Below are 27,714 nucleotides of genomic sequence, written 5' to 3'. Positions count from 1 at the left end.
AAATAGCAAAAGTGGATTCTGACATGCCCTAAATGCGTTTGTGCCTTGTGCTTTGCACTTTGCACATGGATCGTCAAAATAGAACCCATAGATATATATTTTTTAGGCTAAAAGAAATCCTTATTTTCTCAAAAATATGCCTACATGTGTGTATTTATGTTTACATACTAAATATACACAGCACACACACATCATAACAAACTTTTTAATGAGATTAATTGTGATTAATCTTTGCCCAGCACTAATATCTATATCTATATATATATATATATATATATATATATATATATATATATATATATATATATATATATATATATATATATATATATATACATATATATATATATATAATTAATATATAATATATGTATGTGTGCGCTTGTGATGATTTATACAGATGTATTAGATGTTCATGTGGAAAACCATATATATTTCACAGTTAGTATTCTTATTTTACATGCATGTATATTAAATGCTAAATGACAACTTGTTGAAAACATGTACAAGAAATGCCAGTCGCTGTGCAGTGCTAATGCTGAATTCTCATCCGTTTCCTCCTCTAGTTGTGTGTGTTTAGAGAGCGTCGTGGCCTCCAGTGAGTTTATGGAAGAGCTCTTCATTCAGTGTGTCGCTCTGTTGCCGTGAGCGCGTGGACATGAAGATGTATCCTCCAATGTACTCATGCACAACCTTACAGTCTGCATTCACACAGCTGAACGCTATGTTAATGTTGCCATCGAATTCAATCGCCACCTTGAAGAGAGAGAGAGGTAGAGAGGTCATATTATCACATATAACCTGACATGTCATTCAAATGTTCGTTATTTGTTTACTAAAGGTTTTATGCTCACTTAGGCTCTGTATATTTGTTAAAAAACACAGTAGTATTGACCCTTTCACATTTCCGGGTTTCTCAGTAGCGCAACTCATCATAGTTTGGGGAAAAATACAGTGCAGTGAATGAGAGAGTACAACTAATTCTTTTTTTACAATCCTATTAGCTGAAATAATAAAAGAAAAACTCCACATTGGTGATATCAAGACTTTCAGAAAACGGCAAAAAAATAGCATGAGACTGATAACGGCAGCCAGAAGAGAGAACAACATTAAATTCTACTGTCCCGCCTCCTTACACTATGCAGCTTAGTCTCTATTTCAGAGGTCGCCACAGCGGAATGAACCACCAACTATTCTAGCATATGTTTTTTACAGCGGATGTCCTTCCAGCCGAAACCCAGTACTGGCAAACACCAATACACACTCATTCTCACATATACACTATGGCCAAGTTAGTTAATCAATTTCCCTATAGTGCACATCTTTGGACTTTGGGGGAAACAGGAGCACCTGGAGGAAACCCTTGCCAACACGGGGAGAACATGCAAACTCCACATAGAAACGCCAACTGACCCAGCTGAGGCTCGAACCAGTGGCCTTCTTCTACTGCAAACCACTTAGCCCTCATTGTAAAATTGTATTATTATTTAAAATAACTGCTATAAATTTTAATATATTTGATGGAGATTAATTTTAAACTGTTTCTAGTGTTGGGTTGCAGCTGGAAGGGCATCCGCTGCATAAAACCTATGCTGGATAAGTTGGCAGTTCATTCCGCTGTGACGGCCCCTGATTAATAAAGGGACTAAGCCGAAAAGAAAATGAATGAATGAATTTTAAACTGCAGACAGGTTCAAACTGTTCAATAATTCTAATATACTTTCACATTATCTTATTAATATATACAGTTGAAGGCAAAATGATTGACCCTTCTGTAAAATGTTTTATTATTTTTTCCAAATGAAAAGAGCAAGAACTATTTCACAGTATTTTCTACAGGAAAAGTGTTATTTCTTTTAGTTAGACTGGAATAAAAATGTTTTTGAAGTTTTACAATTATTTTTAAGGTCATAATTATTAAGATTGGGCAGTTGGGTGGCTCAGTGGTTAGCACTGTCACCTCACAGCAAGAAGGTGGCTGGTTTGAGTCCCGAATGGGTCAGTTGTTGTTGGTGCTCAGTTTCCTCCACAGTACAAAGACATGCGCTTTAAGTAAATTAGGTAAACAAAATTGACCGTAGTGTATGTGTGTGAACATGAGAGTGTATGGGTGTTTCCCAGTGATGGGTTGCAGCTGGAAGGGCATTCGGTGTGTAAAACATATGCTGGATAAGTTGGCGGTTCAATCCGCTGTGGCGACCCCTGATAAATAAAGCCACTAAGCAGGATAAAAATTAATGAATGGATTATTAAGAACTATTGTTTCAATTGGTGGGGCGAGGCAGTGGCGCAGTAGGTACTACTGTCGCCTCACAGTAAGAAGGTTGCTGGGTCGCTGGTTCAAACCTCGGCTTAGTTGGCCGAGTGTCGGCTCAGTGTGGAGTTTGCATGTTCTCCCTGCCTTCATGTGGGTTTCCTCCGGGTGCTCCGGTTTCCCCCACAGTCCAAAGACATGCGGTACAGGTGAATTGGGTATAGGCTAAATTGTCCGTAGTGTATGAGTGTGTGTGTGGATGTTTCCCAGAGATGGGTTGCGGCTGGAAGGTCATCCGCTGCGTAAAAACTTGCTGGATAAGTTAGCGGTTTATCCACTGTGGCGACCCCGGATTAATAAAGTGACTAAGCCGACAAAAAAATGAATGAATAAATGAATGTTTCAATTGGCTACAGACCACTGTTGTCCAATGACCTGCCGAATTAATCTAACTTGCCAAATTAACCTAATTAACCTAGTTAAGCATTTAAAGCTGAATGCTTATATTTTGCTAAATAACTAATAAAATATTATGTTCTGTCATCATGGCAAATACATCAGTTATTAGAATTATTGGTCACACTTTACAATAAGGTTCATTAGTTAATGTTGATTAATGCATTTACTAATGGGAACAAACAATGAACAATACATTTACTACAATATTTATTCATGTTAGTTAACGTTAGTTAATGAAAATATAGTAGTTCATTGTTAGTTTGTTAACTCATGGTGCATTAACTAATGTTAACAAGTACGGACTTGGTTGTTAATAATGCATTAGTAAATGTCAATTATGATTAATAAATGCTGTACATGTGTTGTTCATGATTAGTTCATGTTAGTAAATGCATTAACTAATGAACCTTATTGTAAAGTGTTACCGAATTATTTATTAAAACTAGTATGTTTAAAAATGTAATGAAATAATCTCTGCGTAAAATAGGACTTGCGAAATTTTAGAAAAAGAAACAAATTTCACAGGAGTAAAACAAAAACTATTTCATGTGTAAAAAATGTAAAAAAGGCTAATAATTTTGTCAAAAATGTTCAAACAGTTATGGAAATATTCAGAAAATAAAAGTTTATTTCAGAATTGTAAAGAAACCTACCTGTCGAATGTCCCAGTTAACATTCCACTGTCTCATATTATTATAGCGCCAGGTTTTCACCACATCTCCAACTCCCAGGTCTATGCGGATCAGACGGTTATTGGCGATGCCCAGAACTTCATCTTTACGACTGCCCTTAAACCTGAACAAATGATGAGATTGTGAAGCTGGATCACTAGTAAAAAGTAAGACTTACCACATACTAGAATAACCTGTCTTTAAACTCATTAACTGCTACCAAGGGTGACATTAGAAATACCAAATCGTCCCTCAATCTGAATATCTGATATTGGACAGCTCTGTTTTTATGATGACAAAAGGTTTAAAAGCATTTAGGCTTTCAAATGGTTTTCATTAATGTCTAAATGACTGTGATAGCCACTCAAATCAAAGAAGGGGAGCTTTACTGTTCAAAGCAAACAAACTTGAAGTCCAGAGTAATGGTTTTTAATAGTCAGTGAGAAATAAGCCGAGATATAACTGTGCAAGAATGGGCTGACCATCTTTTTTGTGCCTCTTTGTTTAGTTTATTCACCTGACCATGAAGTAGGAAATGCCAAAGTCTGGAAGAGCTTGCCAGATCTGCAGGAACTTCAAGATTGCCGATGTCAATGAAAGCTGTGCAACGTTCTGAAAGGCCTCCAGGATACGAGGGGTGAGCTGAAAAAAAACAAAACAGGTGAGGACTGTTTACATAGAAACGCATAGAAAAATCGTTTGAGAAATCGGTTCTGCATCGATGCTGAGACTTTCAATATGCATCGCTATTCTCTCTCAAACCGATTCTGAGTGTTGTTTTTTCAACAGCAGATGGCGCTGTATGCTTTACAAACACACAATTTCTTTCAAAGACCAATTGAATCTAAAATAAGTATTAATAAAGTTACTAAAGGTTTAAGTGAATTACAAAAGTCTTCATAGTGAGCTGTTTAAATTAATCTCTTGACATATAAGTCTACTTACACAACTCAGCACAAGTGCTCTTCCTTGAGAGTATTTAAGTGCATGGTTAAAAACTAGCCTAGAGTGCCATCGGCTGCAATTTAAAACTAGCCTAGAGTGCCATCGTCTGCTATTTAAAACTAGCCTAAAGTGCCATCAGCTGCTATTTAAAACTAGCCTAGATTGCCATCAGCTGCTATTTAAAACTAGCCTAAAGTGCCATCAGCTATTAAAAACTAGTCTAGATTGCATCATCTGCTATTTAAAACTAGCCTAGAGTGCCATCTGCTGCAAAAAAACTAGCCGTGAGCTATCATCTGCTGTTACAAACTAGCATAGAGTGCCATCTACTGCTAAAAACTAGCCTTGAGGGCTATCTGCTGTTAAAAACTAGCCTAGAGTGCTCGTTGCTTTTAAAAACTACCTTAGAGTGCCATCTGCTTTTAAAAACTAGCATAGAGGGCCGTTTGCCATTAAAAATTAGCCTAGAGCACCATCTGCTATTAAAAACTAGCCTAGAGCACCATGTGCTGTTATAAACTAGCCTAGAGTGCCATCTGCTATTATAAACTAGCCCAGAGCACCATCTGCTATTAAAAATTAGCCTAGAGCACCATCTGCTATTAAAAACTAGCCTAGAGCACCATGTGCTGTTATAAACTAGCCTAGAGTGCCATCTGCTATTATAAACTAGCCCAGAGCACCATCTGCTATTAAAAACTAGCCTAGAGCACCATGTGTTGTTATAAACTAGCCTAGAGTGCCATCTGCTGTTTAAAACTAGCCTAGAGCGTTGTTGGCTGCTAAAACCTAGCCTAAAGTGCCATCTGCTGTTAAAAACTAGCATAGAGCACCATCTGCTATTAAAAACTAGCCTAGAGCGCCATCATCTGTTATTGAAAACTAGCCTAGAGCATTGTTTGCTGTTAAAACCTAGCCTAGAGTGTCATCTGCTGTTTAAATCTAGCCTAGAGTGTCATCTGCTGTTTAAAACTAACCTAGAGTGCTATCTTTTGCTAAAAACTATTAGGTCAGAATTGATTCACGAGCAAATAGCTATGCATTTTGAAAATCTCAGAACCATGCAGAACCGATTTCTCAGATGATTTTTCTCCACAGCTCAGCAGCACAAACACTGATTTGACTGGCCAGCACCTTTGATAGTTACCTGTTTGGGCTTGTATTTTTTTTGGTATCGCGGCGAGACGAGGCTGTGTGTGTTGATGCTGTCATCGGTTTGCGCTGCAGCAGTCGAGGAGTTGCTGCGCTGCATGGACAAAAACGTCTGGATGTTTTTTACTTCATTCTGATACGAGCTGTCCAATAATGTCAGACCTTTTGATGCCAGCTTACAGCCAGCCATCCACTCAGAATACTGCTTCTCCTGCATAACAAAAATACATATATACAGTTGAAGTCAGAATTATTAGCCCCCCTTTGAATTTTATTTTATTTGTTAAATATTTCCCAAATTATGTTTTATAGAGCAGGGAAATTATTATCACAGTGTGTCTGATAATATCTTTTTTCTGGAGAAAGTATTGTTTGTTTTACTTTGGCTAGAATGAAAGCAGTTTGTAATTTTTTTTTAAACCGGGGGGCTAATAATTCTGACTTCAATTGTGTGTGTGTGTGTGTGTATATATATATACATACATACAACAGTTCTGTCTGGTTCTCAAATCTGATTGGCTGATAGCCGTGCGATATTCTGCAATATCAGATCTCCTACAGCCCCTTTACCCTTTGCATATTACTCCGCCCACATACAGTCAGCAAAAGCAGACACTACAGATCTAAAGTTTAAAAGATGCTTGCTCAGCTGTTTAGCTGTCAGCTTATGATTTGAATCCAATGTGGAAGAAAGTAGTTCCACATACAAAAGGGTTTTTGAAACGCTCCATGTTTGATTTTGTTTTTATACACACAATTATGCCGTCAAACTGTTGTATAAACGCAATATCACACTCGTAGCAGTGCGATATGGCTGTATATTGGCACTGAGGGGGGCACTAACATCACTGAGGGGGGCATCGCACGCCTCCCACCAATGCCATACAGCCATATTGCACTGCTACTCGTGTGATATTGCTCATATATATATGATCCACACAAAACCAAATAGTTTGAACTTCACACAAAAAATACAATTAATAAAAGTTAAGATCAAATAGAATAGATTAAAATTAGCCCAAAAAATAGTTTACAATCACCTAACTCAAAAACATTTAAGTAAACACAAGGAATCCTCTTTGAATCATTTTTTTTTAGTATAACATAATGAAGCATCGATATCTGGAAATGTTAAAAAACCAAATTAGCATAACGTAAGGCTAGTTTAGACTTTCAGTAATTCAGATTTGCCAATACAGTAATAACTTGCATTTAAAAATATATTAGATTGGATTAAAGTTACTTTGAATTGTAATAATATGACATTTTTTAACTTCAATTTTAATTAAATGCAGCTTTGGTGAGCTTAGGCAAGAGACTTGCCTTTTTTCCTTTTTTCATTCTTTTGTATTTTGTTCACATACAGTTGAAGTCAGAATGATTACCAGCCCTGGATGTTTTCCCCCAATTTCTGTTTAATGGAAAGAAGATTTTTTTTCAACACGTTTCTAAACATAATAGTTTTAATAACTCATCTCTAATATTCTTTTATCTTTGTCATGATGACAGAACATTATATTTGACTGGATATTTTTCAAGATGCTAGAATTCAGCTTAAAGTGTCATTTAAAGGTTTAACTAAGTTTGGGTAATTAATAAAATCATTGTATAACGATGGTTTCTTCTGTAGACAATCAAAAAAAAAAAAACCTTGCTTAAGAGGGCTAATAGTATTGACCCCTAAAATGTTTGTTTTTTAATTAAAAACTGCTTTTATTTTAGCCGAATTAAAACAAATAAGACTTTCTACCAAAAGAAAAAAATATTATCAGACATACTGTGAAAATTTCCTTGCTCTGTTAAACATAATTTGGGAAATATTAAAAAAATAAAAAAATATTCACAGGAAGGCGAATAATTTTGACTTTAACTGTATTTAATAAAAACAAATTATGATAGGGCTTTAAATATAATGAAAGTTTGTACGTTTTCACAGCGCAGGTAAATTTCGTTCATGCCTTCAGGTGCAGGTATGAGGAGTTTGATGCAGAATTTCTGGCCTGCAATGTTGACATCAGGAGCGACTTCACAACCTGAAGAGATGCAGATGGTTTCAGTTTACAGCCTCATTACACACTGATGAACTGATGAAGACTTGCTTGCTGCATTCACTGAGGTGTGAAAATATATTCACATGTTGTACAAGCACAGTATGGGGAGCTAATGCAGAAATGACTAAGCTGACAGAAAAGCAAACATAATACCGTGAGCTTATTAAAGGACTGAAGCTAAATCTTTTTTCTTTTCTTTTTTGCATAAGTCTTTGTGAGACCAAAGGATTTTATTAGTTATTATTTAGTTTTTTTTCTATTGTAGCAAGTTCTGTTTACACAATCAGATTTATTCTGTCTTAAGTACTAAAATAAATATATATTTTTGCTTGTTTTCTTTTAAAAAAATAAGATTATAATATAGAAAATATAATAAATAAGACATAATTATAAAAAAGAAAATATATATTATTATTTATTATTGTATTATAAATTAAAATAAAACACAATTAAAAAAAAAAGTTACATAAAATATTTATTGTTTCTCGAGTAGCAAAAGGGAAATATTATGCTGTGGCCAAGATAAAATAAATATCCATTTCATTTAATAAAATGAAAAAAAAAAAGAAAAACAATTGGGTTGTTTTTTCACACCAAAATAAGAAAAAATAAAATACAACAGAATAAAAAACGAACATAAAATGTTTATTGTTTCTCGGGTAGCAAAAGTGGAATATTATGGTGTGGCCAAAATAAAATAAATTCAAATATTTATTCATTTAATAAAAAAGTTTGGGTTGTTTTTTTCTCTCACAAAATATGATAAATTAAAATATCAATTAAATAAAAAGTAAAATAAAGTATTTATTGTTTCTCGTCTAGGAGATGTTTAATATTATGGTGTGGCCAACATTTAAAAAAATGTAAAAAAATATATATTTTAATTAAAATATAATAAACATTTGGGTTGTTTTTTTTTCTCATCAAAAAAGAAGAAAATAAAATACAATTAAATAAATAAGTTAAATAAAATATTTATTGTTTTTCAAGTAGCAAAAGTTAAATATTTAGTGTAGCCAAGATAACATAAAATATCCATTAATTTAATAAAATAAAATAAACCCCGGGTTATATTTTATCTCACCAAAAAAACAAAATAAAAAAAGTTAAATAATCTGTTTATTGTTTTTCAGGTAGCAAAAGTGAAATGTGGCCAAAAATAAAATAAATGTCTACTAATTTCCTTTCATAAAATAAAAATAAAATAAAAACGTTTGGGTTGTTTTTTTTCTCACCAAAATAAAATAAAATAAGATACAATAAATGAAAAAGGTAAATACAATTTTTATTGTTGTTCAGGTACCAAAAGTGAAATATTAAAATATTGGTGTGGCCAAAATAAAATAAAATAAAACAAAACACTTTTGTGTTGTTTTTCTCTCAACAAAATAAGATAAATTAAGATACAATTAAATACAAAAAAAGCAAAATAAAATATAATTTTTTTTCAAGCAGCAAAGATACATTTTTTTAGTGTGGCCAAAATAAAATAAAATAAAATACCTTTCAGGTTCAGTTGTTGTATGGGCTCCCCGTAGCGGTCCTCCATGCTTTTATAATAGGAGATTGATGTGTCCTGAAATTTGCACCAGTACTGCTTGTAACCCTTTAGAGTTAGTCTTTTAGGCCTATGAAATTATGACAGATGTAGTCAAACGTTCATGAGAGTAACAGTAAGCATTGGCCAAGTTCAGGTGTCTTACCGAAATATTTTCAGATAGTCATTGAGCTCTGGAGGAGTCATGTTGTCCTGTGAAATAAAGCAGAGGCTCACTGATGAGTTCAGTCTCAATGTCTCATTTATCTGCTGAATTATCAGAGTACACTGAAAATGATTCATTGTATTTATTACATTTTTTACAGTATAAGTGGTTGCAAACAGTTTATGTGGGCTGAATTTAAACAAACTAAGATAAATATTACTAAATTGAAATAGTTTGTTTCAATTCAGCCCATATAAACTGTTTGCAAATACCTTAAAATAAATGTAGTAAATAAAGTGAATCATTTTTTTCAGTGTATTTCTCTCACCAGCATGTCTGTCGTGCTGTCTCCCTCTCCCACCATCTTGACCTCCAGGGATTTCAGAGCAGACTCCAAGTCATCCATCCCTTGACAAGAAGAGCCTATTTCCTGAGACGTGGACAGCTTTCCAATGTGGTACTGAATTCATTCATTCATGCATTAGGAGAATGCAAAACAGAGATATTATGTCAGAATTCCACTGATTCCCTTTAATTGTATTTATTTCATTTTGACATTTTTTAAACACTTATAAAATTTCAAATATAACATTTTAACTTATTTGTTTTCTTTAATTGTTTTCAATCACTAATGGAAAAGTTTGACCAGACTATTCACCCAGGTCTGGAACCCCTTGAGGGTTGTAAATATTGCTTTTTAGATGAACTATCCCTTTAACACTGGTATCAGTTTGACTAATCTGTTTTAGGGTTGTATTATTTTTCTATTGTTGTACCTGCAGGGCTCCAAACAGCATCATTTCCTCTTCTGTGCAGTCTATATCCTCTAAAAGAACAGCCCAGCGAGCTTGTTCATACAACTGTGTCAAACGCACTGCATCATACTGCAACAAAGAGAGTATTCATATCTTCATTTATTAAGAAATGATGCTTGTGGATGGTCGGAGGAGTCAAATTTCGCTGCATGAATACAGTGTTGTGACAAACAAAGGCTCATCATCATCATCATCATCATCAATTAATTTCTCTTAAAAAGGCCAGATGCTGACCAAACACTCCAATAGTATCTGGATGCAGCCTTGATGATAGAAGCTGAGACTGCATATCTCAGTGATGCAATGCGCTTAATGGAGCTAGTGACGTCACTGTAAGGGCTAGGGTTAGGGGTAGTGTTAGGTGAGCGCATTAAAAACCATTGGTCCCACTTTATATTAAGTGTCCTTAACTACTATGTACTTACATCAAAAAATAAATACAATGTACTTACTGTGTTTATAATGTATTTGAGAACACTTGTGGTGCTTTTGAGTTGGGACAGAGGTTGGGTTATGGACAGGTTTGGTGGCATGGGTAGGTTTAAGGGTGGGTTAAGGTGTGGGGATGGTCAACAGTGTATTTACAAATGCAATTACAGAAGTTAGTTACAGATGTAATTACATACATGTATTTAATCAAGCATAAGTACACAATAAATACATGTATTTGCACAATAAGTACATTGTAACAAACTATTAGTTCCTGTGTAAGTACATATTAGTTAAGGCCACTTAATATAAAGTGGGACCAAACCATTAGATGCACCTCAAACACTCTTACCTTAGGATCCATGTCATGAAAGGTGTAGTATTTGAAACGAAGCCATAGTTTGTCATTTTCTTGTATTCCCTGCTGCATTAGCGATCGGGATGAATCCAGCCACCTTCACAGAACAGAAGAGCATGTATGGAAAGTTGAATATTATTTCAATATTCTGAGTGAAACTTAAGTTGCTGAGGCTTCATTGCAGTATGTTGATGTAATTCTAACTGAAACGAAATGTTGAGTAGAGGGTTTGACTATAATTTTCTTTTATAATAATATAACACTGTGTCCTAAGAACATAAAAAGTTGCGTTTCTAAGTTAAAATGAGTTTCTGTCCTATCTGAGACGGCTGTACCTGGTGTGAATATGAGTTTTGTCCACCACACTGGCCGGCCGGTAGAGTTTAGCGATGGCTTCAGGAGCAGGAGACGGCAGACTGAAGGACAGCATTTTATACACAGCCTCAGTCTTCGGAGAGTCAGCAAAATGAGCCGGCATGCCATTGTACAGAGCCTGAACAGAGCCTGTGTCAAGACAAAAACTCACTTTAAACTAAAACACTGTGACCAAAGTGAAAACTGCGTATTCAAAAGTGTTTAAAAAAGTCAAGATTGAGGCATGTTCACTCCAAGAACAATAACAATAACTTTATTGATAATTAACAATCTCCATTCGCATCTGGAACCAATGCATATTATCATTGTGTTTATTAAACACGCACAGATTTGTTGTCTGCGGCTTTTACAGTTAGATTCTGATTCACTGTAAGTGTTTTGGGGAGCACGGTGGCTCAGTGGTTATCACTGTTGCCTAACAGCAAGAAGGTCACTGGTTTAAGTCCTGGCAGGGTCAGTTGGCATTTCTGTGTGGAGTTTGCATGTTCTCCCTGTGTGGGCGTGGGTTTCCACCTGGTGCTCCTGTTTCCCCCACAGTCCAAACACATAGGTCAATTGAATAAACTAAATTGACCGTAGTATATGTGTGTGAATGAATGTGAATGGATGTTTCCCAGTACTGGGTTGCAGCTGGAATGGCATCCGCTGTGTAAAACATATGCTGGATAGGTTGGCGGTTCATTCTGTTGTGGCGACCCCTGATGAATAAAGAGACTAAGCTGAAGGAAAATGAATGAATGAAATTGATTTCAAGAAATGACTTCTCTGTGCTGTTATTATCATAGTTGTGTTGTGGACTTAGATTTGAAAATCCATAGTTTTATTCGACACAAGCTTGCTTTTATTGTATACAGGTCTTTCTCATACCATTCTGGTTGGGGTTGAGTGCTTTAATACAGCAATGCTTAAATTTATAAGTATTAATGTTTCATAAGAGATAAAATGTAAATCCAATTTTATTTACTGTTAAAATGTCTATGCCTCAAAGAATCCTAAAAAGCTTGTTTTCCTGAAAAAAAATCACACAGTTGAAGTTTTTAGTTTTAATTTTTAGCCCCTTATATATTTTTCCCAAAATTTCTGTTTATCGGAGAGCAGATTTTTTTCAGCACATTTCTAAACACAATAGTTTTAATAACTCATTTCTAATAACTGATTTATTTTATATTTGCTATAATGACAGTAAATAATATTTGACTAGATATTTTTAAATAAATCTCTTTACAGCTTAAGTGACATTTAAAGGCTTAATTAGGTTAACTAGACAGGTTAGGGTAATTAGGCAAGTTATTGTATAACGATGGTTTGTTTGTAGACTATTGAAAAACAATATAGCTTAAAGGTTCTAATAATTTTGACCTTAAAATGGTGTTTAAAAAATTAAAAACTGCTTTTATTCTAGCTTAAATAAAGCAAAGAAGATTTTCTCCAGAAGATAAAATATTATCATACATACTGTAAAAAATTTCCTTGTTCGGTTAAACATCATTTGAGAAACATTTAAAAAGGAATAAAAAAAATTCTAACAATTGTGGGCTAACAATTCTGACTTCAACTGTATGACAACAACAACAACAACAACAACAACATATAAAAAATACATATAATAATAATAATAATAACAACAACAATATTTTCATCGATATTTTAAATATTTTAAAATAGAAACATTTTTTTAATTTCACAATATTGCATTTTTTACTGTACATTCAGTTGCTGAATCCAAATTTGGTAGTAGAAGTAAGCATTCTGTGCACCTGCAGTTAGAGGAACGTCAGTAAGATCGTACAGCTCTTCTGAGGAATCTTTATCTTTCTTTTTCTTTTTCTCCTCAACAGGACGGAGCAATGAGAGCTCCTCTGGGTGACGGATATCTGAAAGCCAGAAAGATTTATTTTTCCAACTTGACACTTGGTAACAGTTTTCTTACAATGCCTATAAAAAATCATCACACCCCTTTGAAATAATTACTTTACACTCTCAGAAAAAATGTTGTACCAAAGAAGGTACCATTTTATGGAACAGAATTGTACCTTTAGACAAAGAAACAAATTTGTACCATTGCAGTTTGTATCTTTAAGGACATGATTTGTACCAGGGGAAACCAAAATGTACCTTTTGGTTTTTAAAACCTGCAGAAACAATATTGTAGCTTCATCAAAGGAACAAATCTGATCCATGAAGAATCACTGTACCACTACAGTGACAAGACACTTCTTCAAGAACTACACTGTTAGACCTTACCAGGCTTTTTTACAGAAGAACACTGGCAACACTGTTGCCAGCTACTCACTGTAAAAGTTTGGTTACAGTAAGTAACTGGCAACAGTGTTGCCAGTTAATTACTGAAACTGAACCATTACAGTGAGTGGCTGGCAACAGTGTTGCCAGTTGTTTACTGTAACTGAACCATTGCAGTGAGTAGCTGGCAACAGTGTTGCCAGTTAATTACTGTAATAGAGCAGTAGTGGTAACTAACTGGAAACTGTGTACAGTTAATTACTGTACTGTAGTGTTACAACTCACAGCATTATACTGCATACACAATAGTATGTCAAGGTGTTACTAAAATTAATTAGTTTATTTAGAAGTTATTAATTCTTTAAATTAATTAAGTTGTAAATTCTGACAAATTTATTTTATTGTTTTGGCAGCAAACAAATATAAAACAGAAAATGTATAACAAAATTAAGAAATCAGCAGATATAAATATCATCTTACATATTACTGAGAGCCCCAGGTCTACACAGAAAGGCTGCAGTCAAACTAACGTTTAAGCATGCAAAATTCTGTCACATGGCTCTGCGAAAAGGAGTGGGATTAAACAAAATATTTAGAGATTGAAAAAGCAAGCAACTGGTCCATAATTTTTGTTCAGAGAGGTCATGGTTTGATCTTTGATTAGTCTCAAGCAATCACATGATGTGATTTCGCAGTTCAGAGTTCTCCAAGCTTGAACTTTCCAATGCTGCAAACTGTAAAATTTGTCGCATGAGCTTGCATTCCAGGTCTGCAGCATTCACATGCGTATGAATGGAAGTCTAAAGGGAGAGAAGTGCAGTGTGACCGGGACTTTAAGCTGTAACTTTAATTAAACACACCTGATAAAACTAATTAAGGCTTGTTAGAAATCTACAGGTAATGTTGAAGAAGGGTGGGAACTAAACTCTGCTGCCCTGCAGTTCTCCAGTAACTTGGAGTTTGACCCCTGGAGATCTACGTTCCTGCAGATTTCAGTTGCTACCCATATCAAACACACCTGCCTGTAATTATCACGTGGTGTTCAAGTCCTAATTAATTGGTTTAGGTGTGTTTGATATGGGTAGCAACTGAAATCTGCAGGAAGGTAGATCTCCAGGAACAGGATTAAGCACGCCTGGTATATAGCATACTTTTAAAGCAACTGCTAACATTTATCACAATCACATATCCAATAAACACACAAACACACACACAAAGTGCTGCAGTGAAATGTGTTACTCTCTCCTCAAAGCAGACCATGCAAAAAAAAAAAAAAAAAAAAAAAAACTGAACAGTAAAAAACTAAATTATTTTAAATTTTAAAGTTTTAAATAATTAAAAGCTCTGTCAAATCTCAAAAAGTTTAAAATAATTATAGAAAATAAAAATAAAGTTGGCAACACCGAAAAACCAAAGGATGCAATCTTTTATTGTTATAATTATCTCATGACAACAAACTTTTTTATTGTTTCAAATATAAATTCATAGGTGGAAACACAGCTCGGAAAAATACTTAGCAACAAACTCACAACCTGGGACCGGACAGGGGAGCTTTTGTGTGTAAATGGCTATGTGTATCATGTTTTTGTGATTCCCTGTGATGATGTGCACATGTTACCTTACTGAGATGATGGAATTTAATTTTGGCTTAGTTGCCAGAAAGATACATACAACTTTTAGCATCTGTACATTATGGCAGTATGCAATATCCAATAAATACAAATACTTAAACAAAAGTAATGTAAGAAGTTATATGAGGAGAGGCTAACTAGCTAACAATGTAGCTTTCAAGTACACAGTTCAAGATAACAACAATATAACTTAAAACACAGCCTTATTTTATAAACCCTCAAAAACATTTTAACACATTTTACTTACTCATTGTAGATTCTTATTTAAAGCCTAAAACATATCAGACTCTACATCTGAATTGATGGACAGAGAATAGAGCACACTCAGCAGTAAACAAATCAAACACCTGGCTCTCTTAAAGGGCCAGCATTTTCTGAAAACTCTTTCTAACACCTTTGTGTTTAGAATAAGACGGACAGCCTGTGGGAGTGTGTGGTGATGCCTAAATCCTTGTTTTTTACAGTTATTTACTGCACAATCTACAGAGTAACAGTGCAGTTATACTAATTAAACACACCTGATCAAACAAAATCTAAAGGTAGTGTGTTGAAGCAGGGCTGGAACTAAATTCTGCTGGGCTGCGGCCCTCAAGGAGTTTGAAATCCCTGGTACATAGCATATTTTCAAAGCAACTGCCTACATTTATCACAATCATGCACATATCATTGAATAAAAACAATACAAATATTTAAAAAAAATAAAATAAATAAAAAAATAATAATAATAAATAATCTGATCCTCATGTTGTTCCAAACCTTATCAAAAATAAATAAATAAATAAATAAAATAACCTGATTAATAGATTTATTTAGGACAGCCTTTATACTATACTGTTAATGCCACTTTTACACTTCATTTGAAGTTTTCCAAACAAATGCTGTTTAAGATATTTTTTATAAGATACGTGCTGTTTAAGATATTTTTTAAATAACACAATTTTACTAGTTATTTAGCAAAATACTAATATTCAGCTTAAAGTGCAATTTAAACGCTTAACTATATGCTAAACTAGGCAAATTAGATTAATTATAGAAAAGTAAACAAAGTTATAAAAATACTTGTGATAATTTGATTGCTCTGTGTGAATATTTTTGCCTTTAAATGTATCTCGTCGATATCTTTACCTTTTAATTACCTCATTGACATTGGTTGACTCCTGATACTCAATGTTAAAAACATAAAAGTATATATATAGCAACATAAAGCATCAGAGTACATGGGGTAATAATGGTTGAGCAGTAATTTACCATTTATTATTACAGTAACTATCTGTAATGGGTACATAAAGTAAATTACTGTAATTTATTCTTTGCACTACAAAATCTCATACAAATCCTGCTCCTTTTACAGTAAAATACTGTTTCCTTTTATTACAGCAAAACACTGGCTATTTTACAGTTATTTACTGCATAATCTACAGTAAGGGTTAACAGTGTATTTAAAGGCACTTTGCTATATCCAAAATGTGTCAATTTATTTTCAGTAACATGAATCAAAAGATCTATATTTCTGCTTAACATTTCACAACACTTTTCACAAAAATGTTACAGAAATACATTCTCATGTACAATAGAAAACATTTTTCTCCAATTTTCAAACAATACCTTTGTAATCACTTAAAAGTAAATTTAATTGACTTAATTTTAAAATAGAAATATAATTATGCAAAAGTATTGTAATGAGATATGCACAATGTTTGATTAGTTTTACAATATTAAAATGTCTGCATGAACACTTTGCATATGCAGGACTTTCGCCGGCTCATGTGTGTAGTGGAAAGCAAACGCCAAAAGGTGTTATAATAATGAAACCGTATTTATCAGAAAATGCTTACTAAATGTTTATTAAAAATGCCTTAAATGTTTAGTTTTCAATACCTGTAGTTTTATTTTAGGAGTTGTTTTGTTTTATAAACCTTAATAAGTAATGTTTATGAGTTTCTTTAAACATATGCTTTTCAATGATGGTTTTAATATGGAAATTATTCATAAAATCACTCTGCCTTTCCAGTAATATATTTATTTTCATAGATATTATAATAAAGGAGTTTTCCAACACTTACATATTTTTTAATGAGAACAATTATGTGCCTTCATTTCAATTGTACCATAAAAGGTACAGAGCAGCATCATGAGAGGTTTTTTTCTGTACTATATAAGGTACAAGTTTTGCAAAGGTACAAAACTGTTCATTTATTTGTACCACCGTGTACCTTTTTTCCTGAGAGTGTACTTGTCATACAGCCTGAAATCAAATCATATTTCAAATTACTTTTCCAGCCTTAGAAATGTTTTATAGGCTTCTCCTAACCTGTGCCTTTCTGCAGCTTTATCCTGAAGATCTTTTGAAAGCAGGGTGTAATGTGAGTAAAGTTTTCACAGGGTATGATGATTTTCCATATGCAGTGTATAAAATCTGGATCAATCACTTACTGAGAACCCTGCAGATGCCCATGACACAGCGAAACACAGGACTGGAGAAACAGGCTCTCATTTTCAGAGTCGCTCCATTCGGCAAGCCGAGTCTTAGAGGCTTGTGCTGCGGGGTGAAGACAAGACGGGCGTCTGCATGAACCCCACATTTATCCAGCGTCCAGCCGGTCCTCAACAACCACTGCTGCTTCTGCTCCCACCACAGCGCATGATCTGACCAGTCCTTCTTCAGCACTGGGAAAAACAAGACACAGGAACACAAGGGTAAGTGAACCAACTTCACATGACTCTAAACCCCTCCTGTGGGTTTTAAAGGAGACCTATTATGAATATAGGTTTCCCCTGGTACACATCATGTCTTTAAAGATACAAACTTCAATGGTACAAGTTTGTTTTTTTTGTCTAAAGTTACAATTCTGTTCTATGAAAAGGGTACCTTCTTTGGCACTGTAAGAAGATTAATTAATCCATATCAAACAGTCCCTTAAAAGTCATGTCTCGTCTTCAGTTATGGGTTCAGGTGCGCTTTGCACTTCCACTACAAGCGTACTGCGCCAAAGCCCAAGTGAACTGCGCTCTGGCACACCTCTTCCAACTGGGCCAGGGCCGGCCAAGTGACCCATGCCTGAGCCCGATTCAGAGCACTCACACTTCTCAAACGATCCGGGAAATGGGCCTGGGCATGGTTCGGATAGCACAGTGTGAGTACACTCTAAATCTAAATGAAGTAAAATCAACATACATTCACTCGAGATGCCACAATAACAAATTAAAACGTGCTTATCGAGAAGCTGAACAAAATTAAGAGAGTTTGTTTAAGACAACTATACAATTTTGGCAATGCCATTTGAAAATTAATTTTCCATTTTAAATAAGTTGATTTTTCATATAGAAAGCAAAATCTTTACTGTCACTTTCAACTAATTTATGCACCCTTCCTGAATAAAACGACTTTTATTTAAGAATTTATATTCCAAAAGTAAGGCAAGTATTACTTAACATTTTTAGGTCATTTAATTACAGTTGCTTATAAATTACTTGCTTTAAATGCTCTAAATTAATCCATCAGTTCTGTACAAATCAATTCAGAGAAGCAGAATAATTGTAGTTTTGTTTTACAAATATTCATTTAATAAAATTTTTTTCCAGCAAAGTCCCTTTTTTAATCTGTGGTCACCTCAGCGGAATGAACCTCCAACTTTTCCAGCTTATGTTTTATGCAACGGATGCTGTTCTAGCTGCATCCCATCACTGGGAAACACCCATACACTCTCATTCACACACATACACTACGGATAATTTAGCTTACCCAATTCATCTAGCGCACGTCTTTGGACTAGTGGGGGAAAGCGGAGCACCCGGAGGAAACCCACGCAAACACAGGGAGAACACGCAAACTTCACACAGAAATGCTAACTGACCCAGCCGAGGCTTGAATCAGCGAGCTTCTTGCTGTGGGACGACAGCACTACCTATTGCGCCACCCATTATACAAATATATATTTAGCAAAATAATTATTTATTTTTAACTTAAAAAATGTACATTTGTCCAACAGTTGCACATGTTTAAAAACTGATAGATTAAGAAATTAGTGACAATATATGGTATATGAAATTTGGTGTCATAAATTTGAAACATTTAATGTTGTCATTTATATAAAATGCTTAACTTTTCTTTATTAATAATGAATAATTACTTTAATAAAGCTACAAGTGGGCGAAGCAGTAGCGCAGTAGGTGGTGCTGTTGCCTCACAGCAAGAAGGTCGCTGGTTCGATCCTCGGCTCAGTTGGCGTTTCTGTGTGGAGTTTGCATGTCCTTCCTGCGTTCACGTGGGTTTCCTCCGGGTGCTCCGGTTCCCTCACAGTCCAAAGACAAGCGGTACAGGTGAATTGGGTAGGCTAAATTGTCTGGAGTGTATGAGTGTGTGAGTGAGTGTTTGTGGATGTTTCCCAGAGATGGGTTGCGGCAGGAAGGGCATCCGCTGTGTAAAAACACGGTGGACAAGTTAGTGGTTCATTCCGCTGTGGCGACCCCGGATTAATAAAGGGACTAAGCCGACAAGAAAATGAATGAAGCTACAAATTCCTGTTTGACTTAAATTTAAAAGAGCCGTGTTTCTGCTTTCTATGCATTGGGATTTATAAAGGTTTTAAGTAGTTTTGAGTCAAATAATTAAATTACTTTTCACACAAAGTAATTTAAACAGTAATTTAAATACAACTGTAATTATCTAATTAGTAGGCTATAACATTTTGAAGTGACTTGTTGTAACGTCCCGTGACTGTTTTATTTTTGTTTCTATATTGCTGTTTTTCTGTTTCCTGATTTCTTTCGTTTACAGATTGATGCCACCTGAGTCTAATCTGCACAGCTAATCAACTGAGCTATAAAGACTGGCTGCAACCGACCAGAAGGCAAGTGAGAGGGCAGATGACATGTCTCACTTGAGCTGCTCCAGTCTGGAGCATCTTGCATGTTCTCCCCGTGTTGGTGTGGGTTTCCTTCGGTTGCTCCTGTTTCCCCCACAGTTCAAAGACATGCGCTATAGGTGAATTGGGTAAGCTTAATTGTTCGTAGTGTATGTGTGTGAATGAGAGTGTATGGGTGATTCCCAGTGATGGGTTGCAGCTGGAAGGGCATCCGCTGTGTAAAACACATGCTGCATAAGTTGGCGTTTCATTCCGCTGTGGCGAACCCTTATTAATAAAGGAACTAAGCCAAAAAGAAAATGAATGAATGAGTATCTTGACCAACACTGATTCCAATAATCATAAACTTTTCATTGGTAATGCTTGTACATTTATTATATGCCTGTGATAGTATTAGTGTACAACTCAGTCAGTGATATGTGTGTATATATGTAATAGTCAGTTTTGAACTCACTGGTCTTCTCCACTATTTTGAGAATCACTCCACCAATGTGCAGGTCAGAGGTCACACTGATTTGCAGTGGCGGAGCATCAGGACCAAGATCCTCCACCGTGACGTTTAGGTCCCACGCTGCCATTCTGCTGCCTAGAAGATGGACATGAGGAGATCTGATCACACATAAGGTATAATACGTTGCATTTTGTGCTTTGGATCATAATATACATTCACTGGCAACTTAACTGCCTGTTTAGCTGCTCGGGAACTGAGAAGTCTAAATTCTCTTGACAGTTAAGAGTCATTGTACAATTAAAACAAGCTGTAAGTTTGTAGATTAGTCATAAAGCTGCTTATTTTGAAGCCAGTGTAGTATAACTATGGAGGACAAGACCTGCAAAAACAATAAATAAATAAATACACAAATAAATAAATAAATTAATTAATATATACACAAATTCCTGCATAAATAAAACAACAAACAAATAAATATGCAAACAAATAAGAAATTAATAAATAAATACACAAAATTCTGCATAAAAAACAATAATTAAATAAATACATAAATAAATAAATAAATGCAAAAATAAATAAATATATACACAAATTCCTGCATGAATAAAACAACGAACAAATAAATATGCAAATAAATAAATAAATGAATAAATAAATACACAAATTTCTGCATAAATACAACAATAAATAAATAAATATGCATATAAATAAATAACTAAATATACACAAATTTCTGCATAAATAAAACAATAAATAAATAAATATCCAAATATATGAATAAATATATACACAAATTCCTGCATAAATATAACAACTAATTAATAAATATGCAAATACATAAATAAATGTATGTATAAATCTACAAATTCCGGCAAAAATAAATAAATAAATAAATATTTAATAGTGCAGTGTGAAAGGGGGGAAAATTGTCTTATTCCCCCAACATCCATGTAATTTATTTAGTTAATAATCTTCCTGCATTATTTATATATTTATTTATGCAGGAATTTATGGGTTTTATATATATATTTATTTGCATATTTATTTATTTATTGTTTATTTATTTATTGCAGGTTTTCGTCCTCCATACAAAACAACAGGTTGTGGAATAAGTCCCTTTATTTTGTAAATGTGTCGCTAAACTCCTCAACAGACAACAATATAGAAGAACACAGTCCTAAAATTAGTAAAAAGTGCATGAACTTTATTTTTGCACACTGTAATTAATTATTACTATTAGTTATTTAACAGTTCCTGTATTTTTTGATTCACAATGGTTTCTATTTTTGAATTGCATTATGAGATGTTGATTTCTGCTCTGTCCACTTTTGATGTTGAAAATTCAACTCTACAGTTTAACAAAGTGACTTTTATTAATATTTTAGTTGTTTTAAATAATGTAATGTATAATATAAATAAGCCTGTAATACAACAGAAAATGTACTGGCAGTTTATTACAAGGGTTTTGTAACATAATATACAACACCAACCCAGAAAATATATCACTTTAAACTATTAAAATTGTTAATAAAAGTCACTTTTTTAAACTTTTCAAGGTTAAAAGTTTTTGGAAGAAAGATCAAACTTCCATAATGCAATTCAAGAGCATAAATAAACATAATAAAGTTTTTTACACTGCAGTTCAGCAAACCGTATCAGTACGAACTTGTTCACTACATTTTACTGCTCATTCCTTTACAAACAATTTGCCTATGGATATTTAGAAAGATTGAAACTAAAAGATGATCCTGTGCTTTTATTATGTTGTCAATACACTGTGAAAAGTGATTAGTTGACTTTACATTAAAAAGGAATTAAACATCATAAGCTTATCTACAGTACGTATAATTTAGTAAAGAATTTACCACATGCATAAAAATTAAGTAAAGTCAACTCAACAGTTCCAATTTACAACATGTTTGTTTACTTTTTTTAATCAACTTCCCACTTAAGCAGCAAGTTTGCTCACTTTTAAAAATAACGTGATAAAACGAATCATTTAATAAGTATTTCAGCATTAATCACAGCAGTGCCCATATATGTACACTCTAAATATACTGGGTTACTGTAACCCAACTGAGGGGCAAATATGAACAAACTGTAAGTTAAAACGCGTAATTGAAATTAAATTGTAAAGAATTAGCCCATTATTGAGTTTGTCCATATTTGAGCCAATGTTGGGCTACAACAAACCGATTGTTAAAATAAAAGAACTATTTTTTTTATTGTATAGGCTGTCAAACGCAGAGCTTACGCACAGTTCTCCTTCACATCTCAGGAACAAAAGGATATAACTGTTACCCAATCACACTAATGGGCGTGTATGTCCGAGTCTAAAATCTGCCAGGCCTATTTAAACAGTGTGTTCAGATTAGGAAGGTTAAAATAGGGTACAACACATCCTATTTCTTTAATATTATGATGCTTTTTATGTGTAAAAAAAGTGTTGAAAACATTTAACGTCAGGTAACAGTACAACATTTAAGTACCTCCATCAGAGACACGTAGATGTGGTAAACTTGGTTTAAAAAAAGTATAAAAACCATTAATTATTTAACATTTAACACTGTATTAAACTAATAATAATGCAACATTTAATACAGTATTAAACCATTAATTATTTAACATTTAACACTGTATTAAACTAATAATAATACAACATTTAATACTGTATTAAACCATTAATTATTTAACATTTAACACTGTATTAAACTAATAATACAACATTTAATACTGTATTAAACCATTAATTATTTAACATTTAACACTGTATTAAACTTATAATAATATAACATTTAATACTGTATTAAACCATTAATTATTTAACATTTAACACTGTATTAAACTTATAATAATATAACATTTAATACTGTATTAAACCATTAATTATTTAACATTTAACACTGTATTAAACTTATAATAATATAACATTTAATACTGTATTAAACCATTAATTTTTTAACATTTAACACTGTATTAAACTTATAATAATATAACATTTAATACTGTATTAAACCATTAATTATTTAACATTTAACACTGTATTAAACTAATAATAATTAAACATTTAATACTGTATTAAACCATTAATTATTTAACATTTAACACTGTATTAAACTTATAATAATATAACATTTAATACTGTATTAAACCATTAATTTTTTAACATTTAACACTGTATTAAACTAATAATAATATAACATTTAATACTGTATTAAACCAGTAATTATTTAACATTTAATACTGTATTAAACTAATAATAATATAACATTTAATACTGTATTAAACCAGTAATTATTTAACATTTAATACTGTATTAAACTAATAATAATATAACATTTAATACTGTATTAAACCAGTAATTATTTAACATTTAATACTGTATTAAACTATCGGATATATATAACATTTAATACTGTATGAAATTAATAATTATATAAACTATGGTATATATGTAATGCAACTAATGGTTTATTAAAGTATTAAATGTTATATATCCAATAGTTTAACACAGTATTAAATGTTATACAATTAATAGTTAAATTCACTATTAAATGTTATATATTGAATTGCCTAATATGAAATCATTTATATCTCATTAACTGTATTAAACTATCAATCATATAACATTTACACCGTAATAAACTAAGGCACAACACATCCTATTTCTTCAATATTATGATGCTTTTTATGTGTATAAAAGTGTTGAAAACATTTAACGTCAGGTAACAGTACAACATTTTTAAGTACCTCTATCAGAGACACGTAGATGTGGTAAACTTGGTTTAAAAAAAGTATAAAAATGAGGAAGAAAAGTGACTTTGATTGTGTCATGCTTGTTGCTGCCAGACGGGCTGGTCTCGGTAGTATTTCAGAAGCTACTATTGCACATCTTTAAATAATGTGAAGAAGAGAAAGCATGCAGTTCTGTGAACCAAAATGCCTTCTTGGTGTCAGACATCAGAGGACAATGACCAGAAGAAATGCAGCAGTAACTCAAATAATCTTCATTGAAACAGAGCATTTCTAAACAAACAGAACATCAATCTTTAATGAGGGACTCAATAGAAAAGAGTTGCCTTATCTGAAGATTCTCAACCTTGCTTCGACATTCAGATTGTGGGGTTATAATTTGGTGTAAACAAAACAAAAAGCATAGATCCATCCTGACTTACAGTATGCCAACAGCTCAGGATTCACATGTCTTTTTTAAATGTAATTGAAAAGACTTATTTATTAAAATAAGTAAGGGGGCTTATAACAGGGGCGGACTGGGACTAAAAATCAGCCCAGGCACTGTAGCCACACCAGCCCACATTACCACATCGACACAGCCCTATCCACTGACACGCACATTCACTACTTATATTGTTGTATAGATAGTGAAATAATGTAAGCACCATATTTTACGCAGCGGATGTCCTCCAAGCTGCAACCCATCATTGGGAAACCCCTATACACACACATTCACATACATGCACCACAGACAATTAGGCCTACCCAATTCACCTATAGCACATGTGTTTGGACTTGTAAGGGAAACCAGGAGGAAACCCACGCGAACATGCAAACTCCACACAGAAACACCAACTGACCCAGCTGAGGTTTGAACCATTGACCTTCTAGCTGTCGACATTGTCCTCAGGAAACTTTTTCAGTTATTTTTATGCATTTGGCAGCATCTGATTTTAGAGCAATTTTGGCTTTCTCTGGGCTTTTCGGCAACGGCTTTTTCTGACCTTTTTGTACGGTCCATCTCTGACAATTAGCTTGTGTTGCACTTACTGTTTGTTTGACATTCTCGCCAAATTTTGATTACGTCCACGTAACCTCTGATTGGGTCGGCCCATCTCGAAACCAGTCGGCTATTGCCGATTGGGCCATTGCTTAACGTTTATTATCATTATTATTATTATTATCATCATCATCATCATTATCATAATATTCACATCTAACAAGAGATAAAAGCTGCCTGCATGTAAAAACAATACATATAAAAAACGTTATTAAAAAAAATAGCATACCGGCCCACATTTAAAAAATTGTCCAGCCCTTCTGGCATTTGCCAGAATTGCCAGATGGCCAGTCCGCCCCTGGCTAATAATATTGAGCTTTTTATTTATTTAAAACCGCTTTTATCCTAGCCAAAATAAAACAAGACAGACTTTCTCCAGAAGAAAAATATTACAGGAAATACTGTGAAAAATCCTTGCTCTGTTGAACATCATTTGGGAAATATTTGAAAATGAAAATATATACAGGAGGGTGAATAATTTTGACTTCAACTCTACATAATTTATGATTTTTGACATTCGTAGCTGTGAAATGATTGAAATCATTTAGTGTAGTGATAAGGAACTGTGATGCAGTTCAAAACTTGCCGGAACTACTTTAGCTGTGCGTTTATCTGAAAATAACAGCACACCTTTTTAGAATGTTCATCAGCCAATCAGAATCAAGCAGCAGCCCTGTAATGTCTTTAATAGGCATGAAGAGTCACATGTTTAGCATGATCACAGTGATGAGTGATGGTAGTGACACAGACACATGTGCTGCTTCATTTTTGGGTGTGATCAGGCTATTTTACTCATAGTGGTCGATACTTCCCGTTTACACGCGAATCACATGGAACCACATTTCCTCATTTGGTCAAGCATTTAATCCGCCACTAGATGTAAATGGGTGTGTTGGTGTGTGTGTATGTCTGTGGGCGCGTGTGTGGGTGTGATAATACTGAACACACAGTCGACTGAAACTGAAAACTGATACAGATCTGAACATAAGAAACATACAATATGTGTGAGAAAAGCAAAATTAATGCCTTATTAATATTGAAAATAAATGTTTTTAACACTTTAATCAATGCTAGTTCATAACGTACAAACAATGAACAATATATTTTATTACAGTATTTATTAATATTATTAAACTGTAGTTAATGAAATAAAGTATTAATTGTTAGTTCATGTTAACTCACAGTGGATTAACTGTTAACAAGCACAACATTGGGTTAAATAATGCATTAGTAAATGTTGAACTATGATTATTAATAAATGCTGTACAAAAAGTGTTCATTATTAGTTTATAATATTATAGTTTATAGTACTAATAAACCATTAAATAAAAAGGTTACCTAAAAGTCTTACTTATTAAAATAAGTCCATAGAGATGCATCACTAAGACTTAAAGTACCACACACACACACACACACCCACACCCACACCCACATATATATATATATATATATATATATATATATATATATATATATATATATATATATATATATATATATATATATATATATATATGACATTAAATACTGGATAAAACCATTAATTATTTAACATTTAATACAATTTTATACTATTAATTATTTAACATTTAATACTGTATTAAACTATTAATTATTTAATATTTAATACTGTATTAAACTAATAATTATATAACATTTAATAATGTATTAAACCATTAATTATTTAACATTTAATATTGTATTAAACTATTAATTATATGACATTAAATACTGTATTAATTATTGGTCATATAACATTTAATACTGTATTAAACTATTAATTATTTAACATTTAATACTGTATTAAACTAATAATAGTATTACATTTAACACTGTATTGAGTTGGTAATTATATAACATTTAATATTGTATTAAACTATTTATAATATAACATTTAATACTATATTAAACTAATAATAATATAACATTTAATACTGTATTAAACTATTGGATATATATAACATTTGATACTGTATGAAATTAATAATTATATAAACTATGGTATATATGTAATGCAACTAATGGTTTATTATAGTATTAAATGTTATATATCCAATAGTTTAACACAGTATTAAATGTTATACAATTAATAGTTTAATACAGTATTAAATGTTATATATTGAATTGCCTAATATTAAATCATTAATTATATAACATTAACTTTATTAAACTATCAATCATATAACATTTACACCGTAATAAACTATTAATCGTATATCATTTAATATTGTATTAAACTATAAATCATTAAAACAATATTGACTATTAATGATCTAAAATATACAGTACAGTTATTGTTTTAACTACAGTATCTCATTAGTTATTTTCATTTTAATATAATCACATTTATTGTATCTAAAATGTAAGTCAAATAATGATCATTTATTATATTTACCTTATTTAGTTCTGCTGATAGTGTCTCCGTCCTCTTGATTTGAATAATTGAAAGCAGGGAAGACTCTTTGTAAGATACACAGACACATACACACTCTCTGAGATACAGACACACACACACTGTC

The 27,714-nt window shown here is 33.0% G+C and overlaps 2 protein-coding genes across 4 annotated transcripts in view; one reads left to right on the top strand and one right to left on the bottom strand.

The window, feature by feature from the left end:
* Window positions 1–202: 202 nt before the first annotated feature.
* On the bottom strand, window positions 203–27,714 carry fermt3b (FERM domain containing kindlin 3b). 2 transcript variants are annotated; one of them, XM_073921266.1, is made up of 16 exons: window positions 27,591–27,714; window positions 20,404–20,535; window positions 17,518–17,751; window positions 12,970–13,086; window positions 11,173–11,341; window positions 10,832–10,934; window positions 10,012–10,119; window positions 9,564–9,695; window positions 9,236–9,282; window positions 9,036–9,160; window positions 7,408–7,514; window positions 5,477–5,692; window positions 3,902–4,026; window positions 3,367–3,508; window positions 337–756; window positions 203–229 (listed from the first exon to the last, which is right to left on the bottom strand). In XM_073921266.1, exons 2-15 carry the CDS (start codon window positions 20,525–20,527, stop codon window positions 577–579), a joined length of 1,929 nt encoding a protein of 642 aa, XP_073777367.1. In that variant the 5' UTR covers window positions 20,528–20,535; window positions 27,591–27,714; the 3' UTR covers window positions 203–229; window positions 337–576. The 2 variants fall into 2 exon arrangements, with proteins under 2 accessions (XP_073777367.1, NP_957198.2); NM_200904.2 differs by lacking the exon at window positions 203–229 and having other exon boundaries at window positions 288–756; window positions 27,591–27,698.
* The window catches only part of macrod1 (mono-ADP ribosylhydrolase 1), a 206,563-nt gene continuing 182,822 nt past the window's right edge, over window positions 3,974–27,714 (top strand). Inside the window, exons 1-8 of one of the 2 annotated variants that reach the window (XM_073921356.1) lie at window positions 3,974–4,045; window positions 7,446–7,597; window positions 9,612–9,692; window positions 13,051–13,126; window positions 17,491–17,781; window positions 18,026–18,218; window positions 19,862–20,077; window positions 20,447–20,573. The gene's annotated coding sequence lies outside the window, so the exon portion shown is untranslated. Of the gene's footprint in view, window positions 4,046–7,445; window positions 7,598–9,611; window positions 9,693–13,050; window positions 13,127–17,490; window positions 17,782–18,025; window positions 18,219–19,861; window positions 20,078–20,446; window positions 20,574–27,714 lie in introns of those variants that run through there. The other variant, XM_073921357.1, reaches the window with a different exon arrangement.

This window comes from Danio rerio, chromosome 14 (genome assembly GCF_049306965.1).
Source record: "Danio rerio strain Tuebingen ecotype United States chromosome 14, GRCz12tu, whole genome shotgun sequence".
Lineage (NCBI taxonomy): Eukaryota > Metazoa > Chordata > Actinopteri > Cypriniformes > Danionidae > Danio > Danio rerio.
This window is presented reverse-complemented; position numbering and strand designations above follow the sequence as displayed.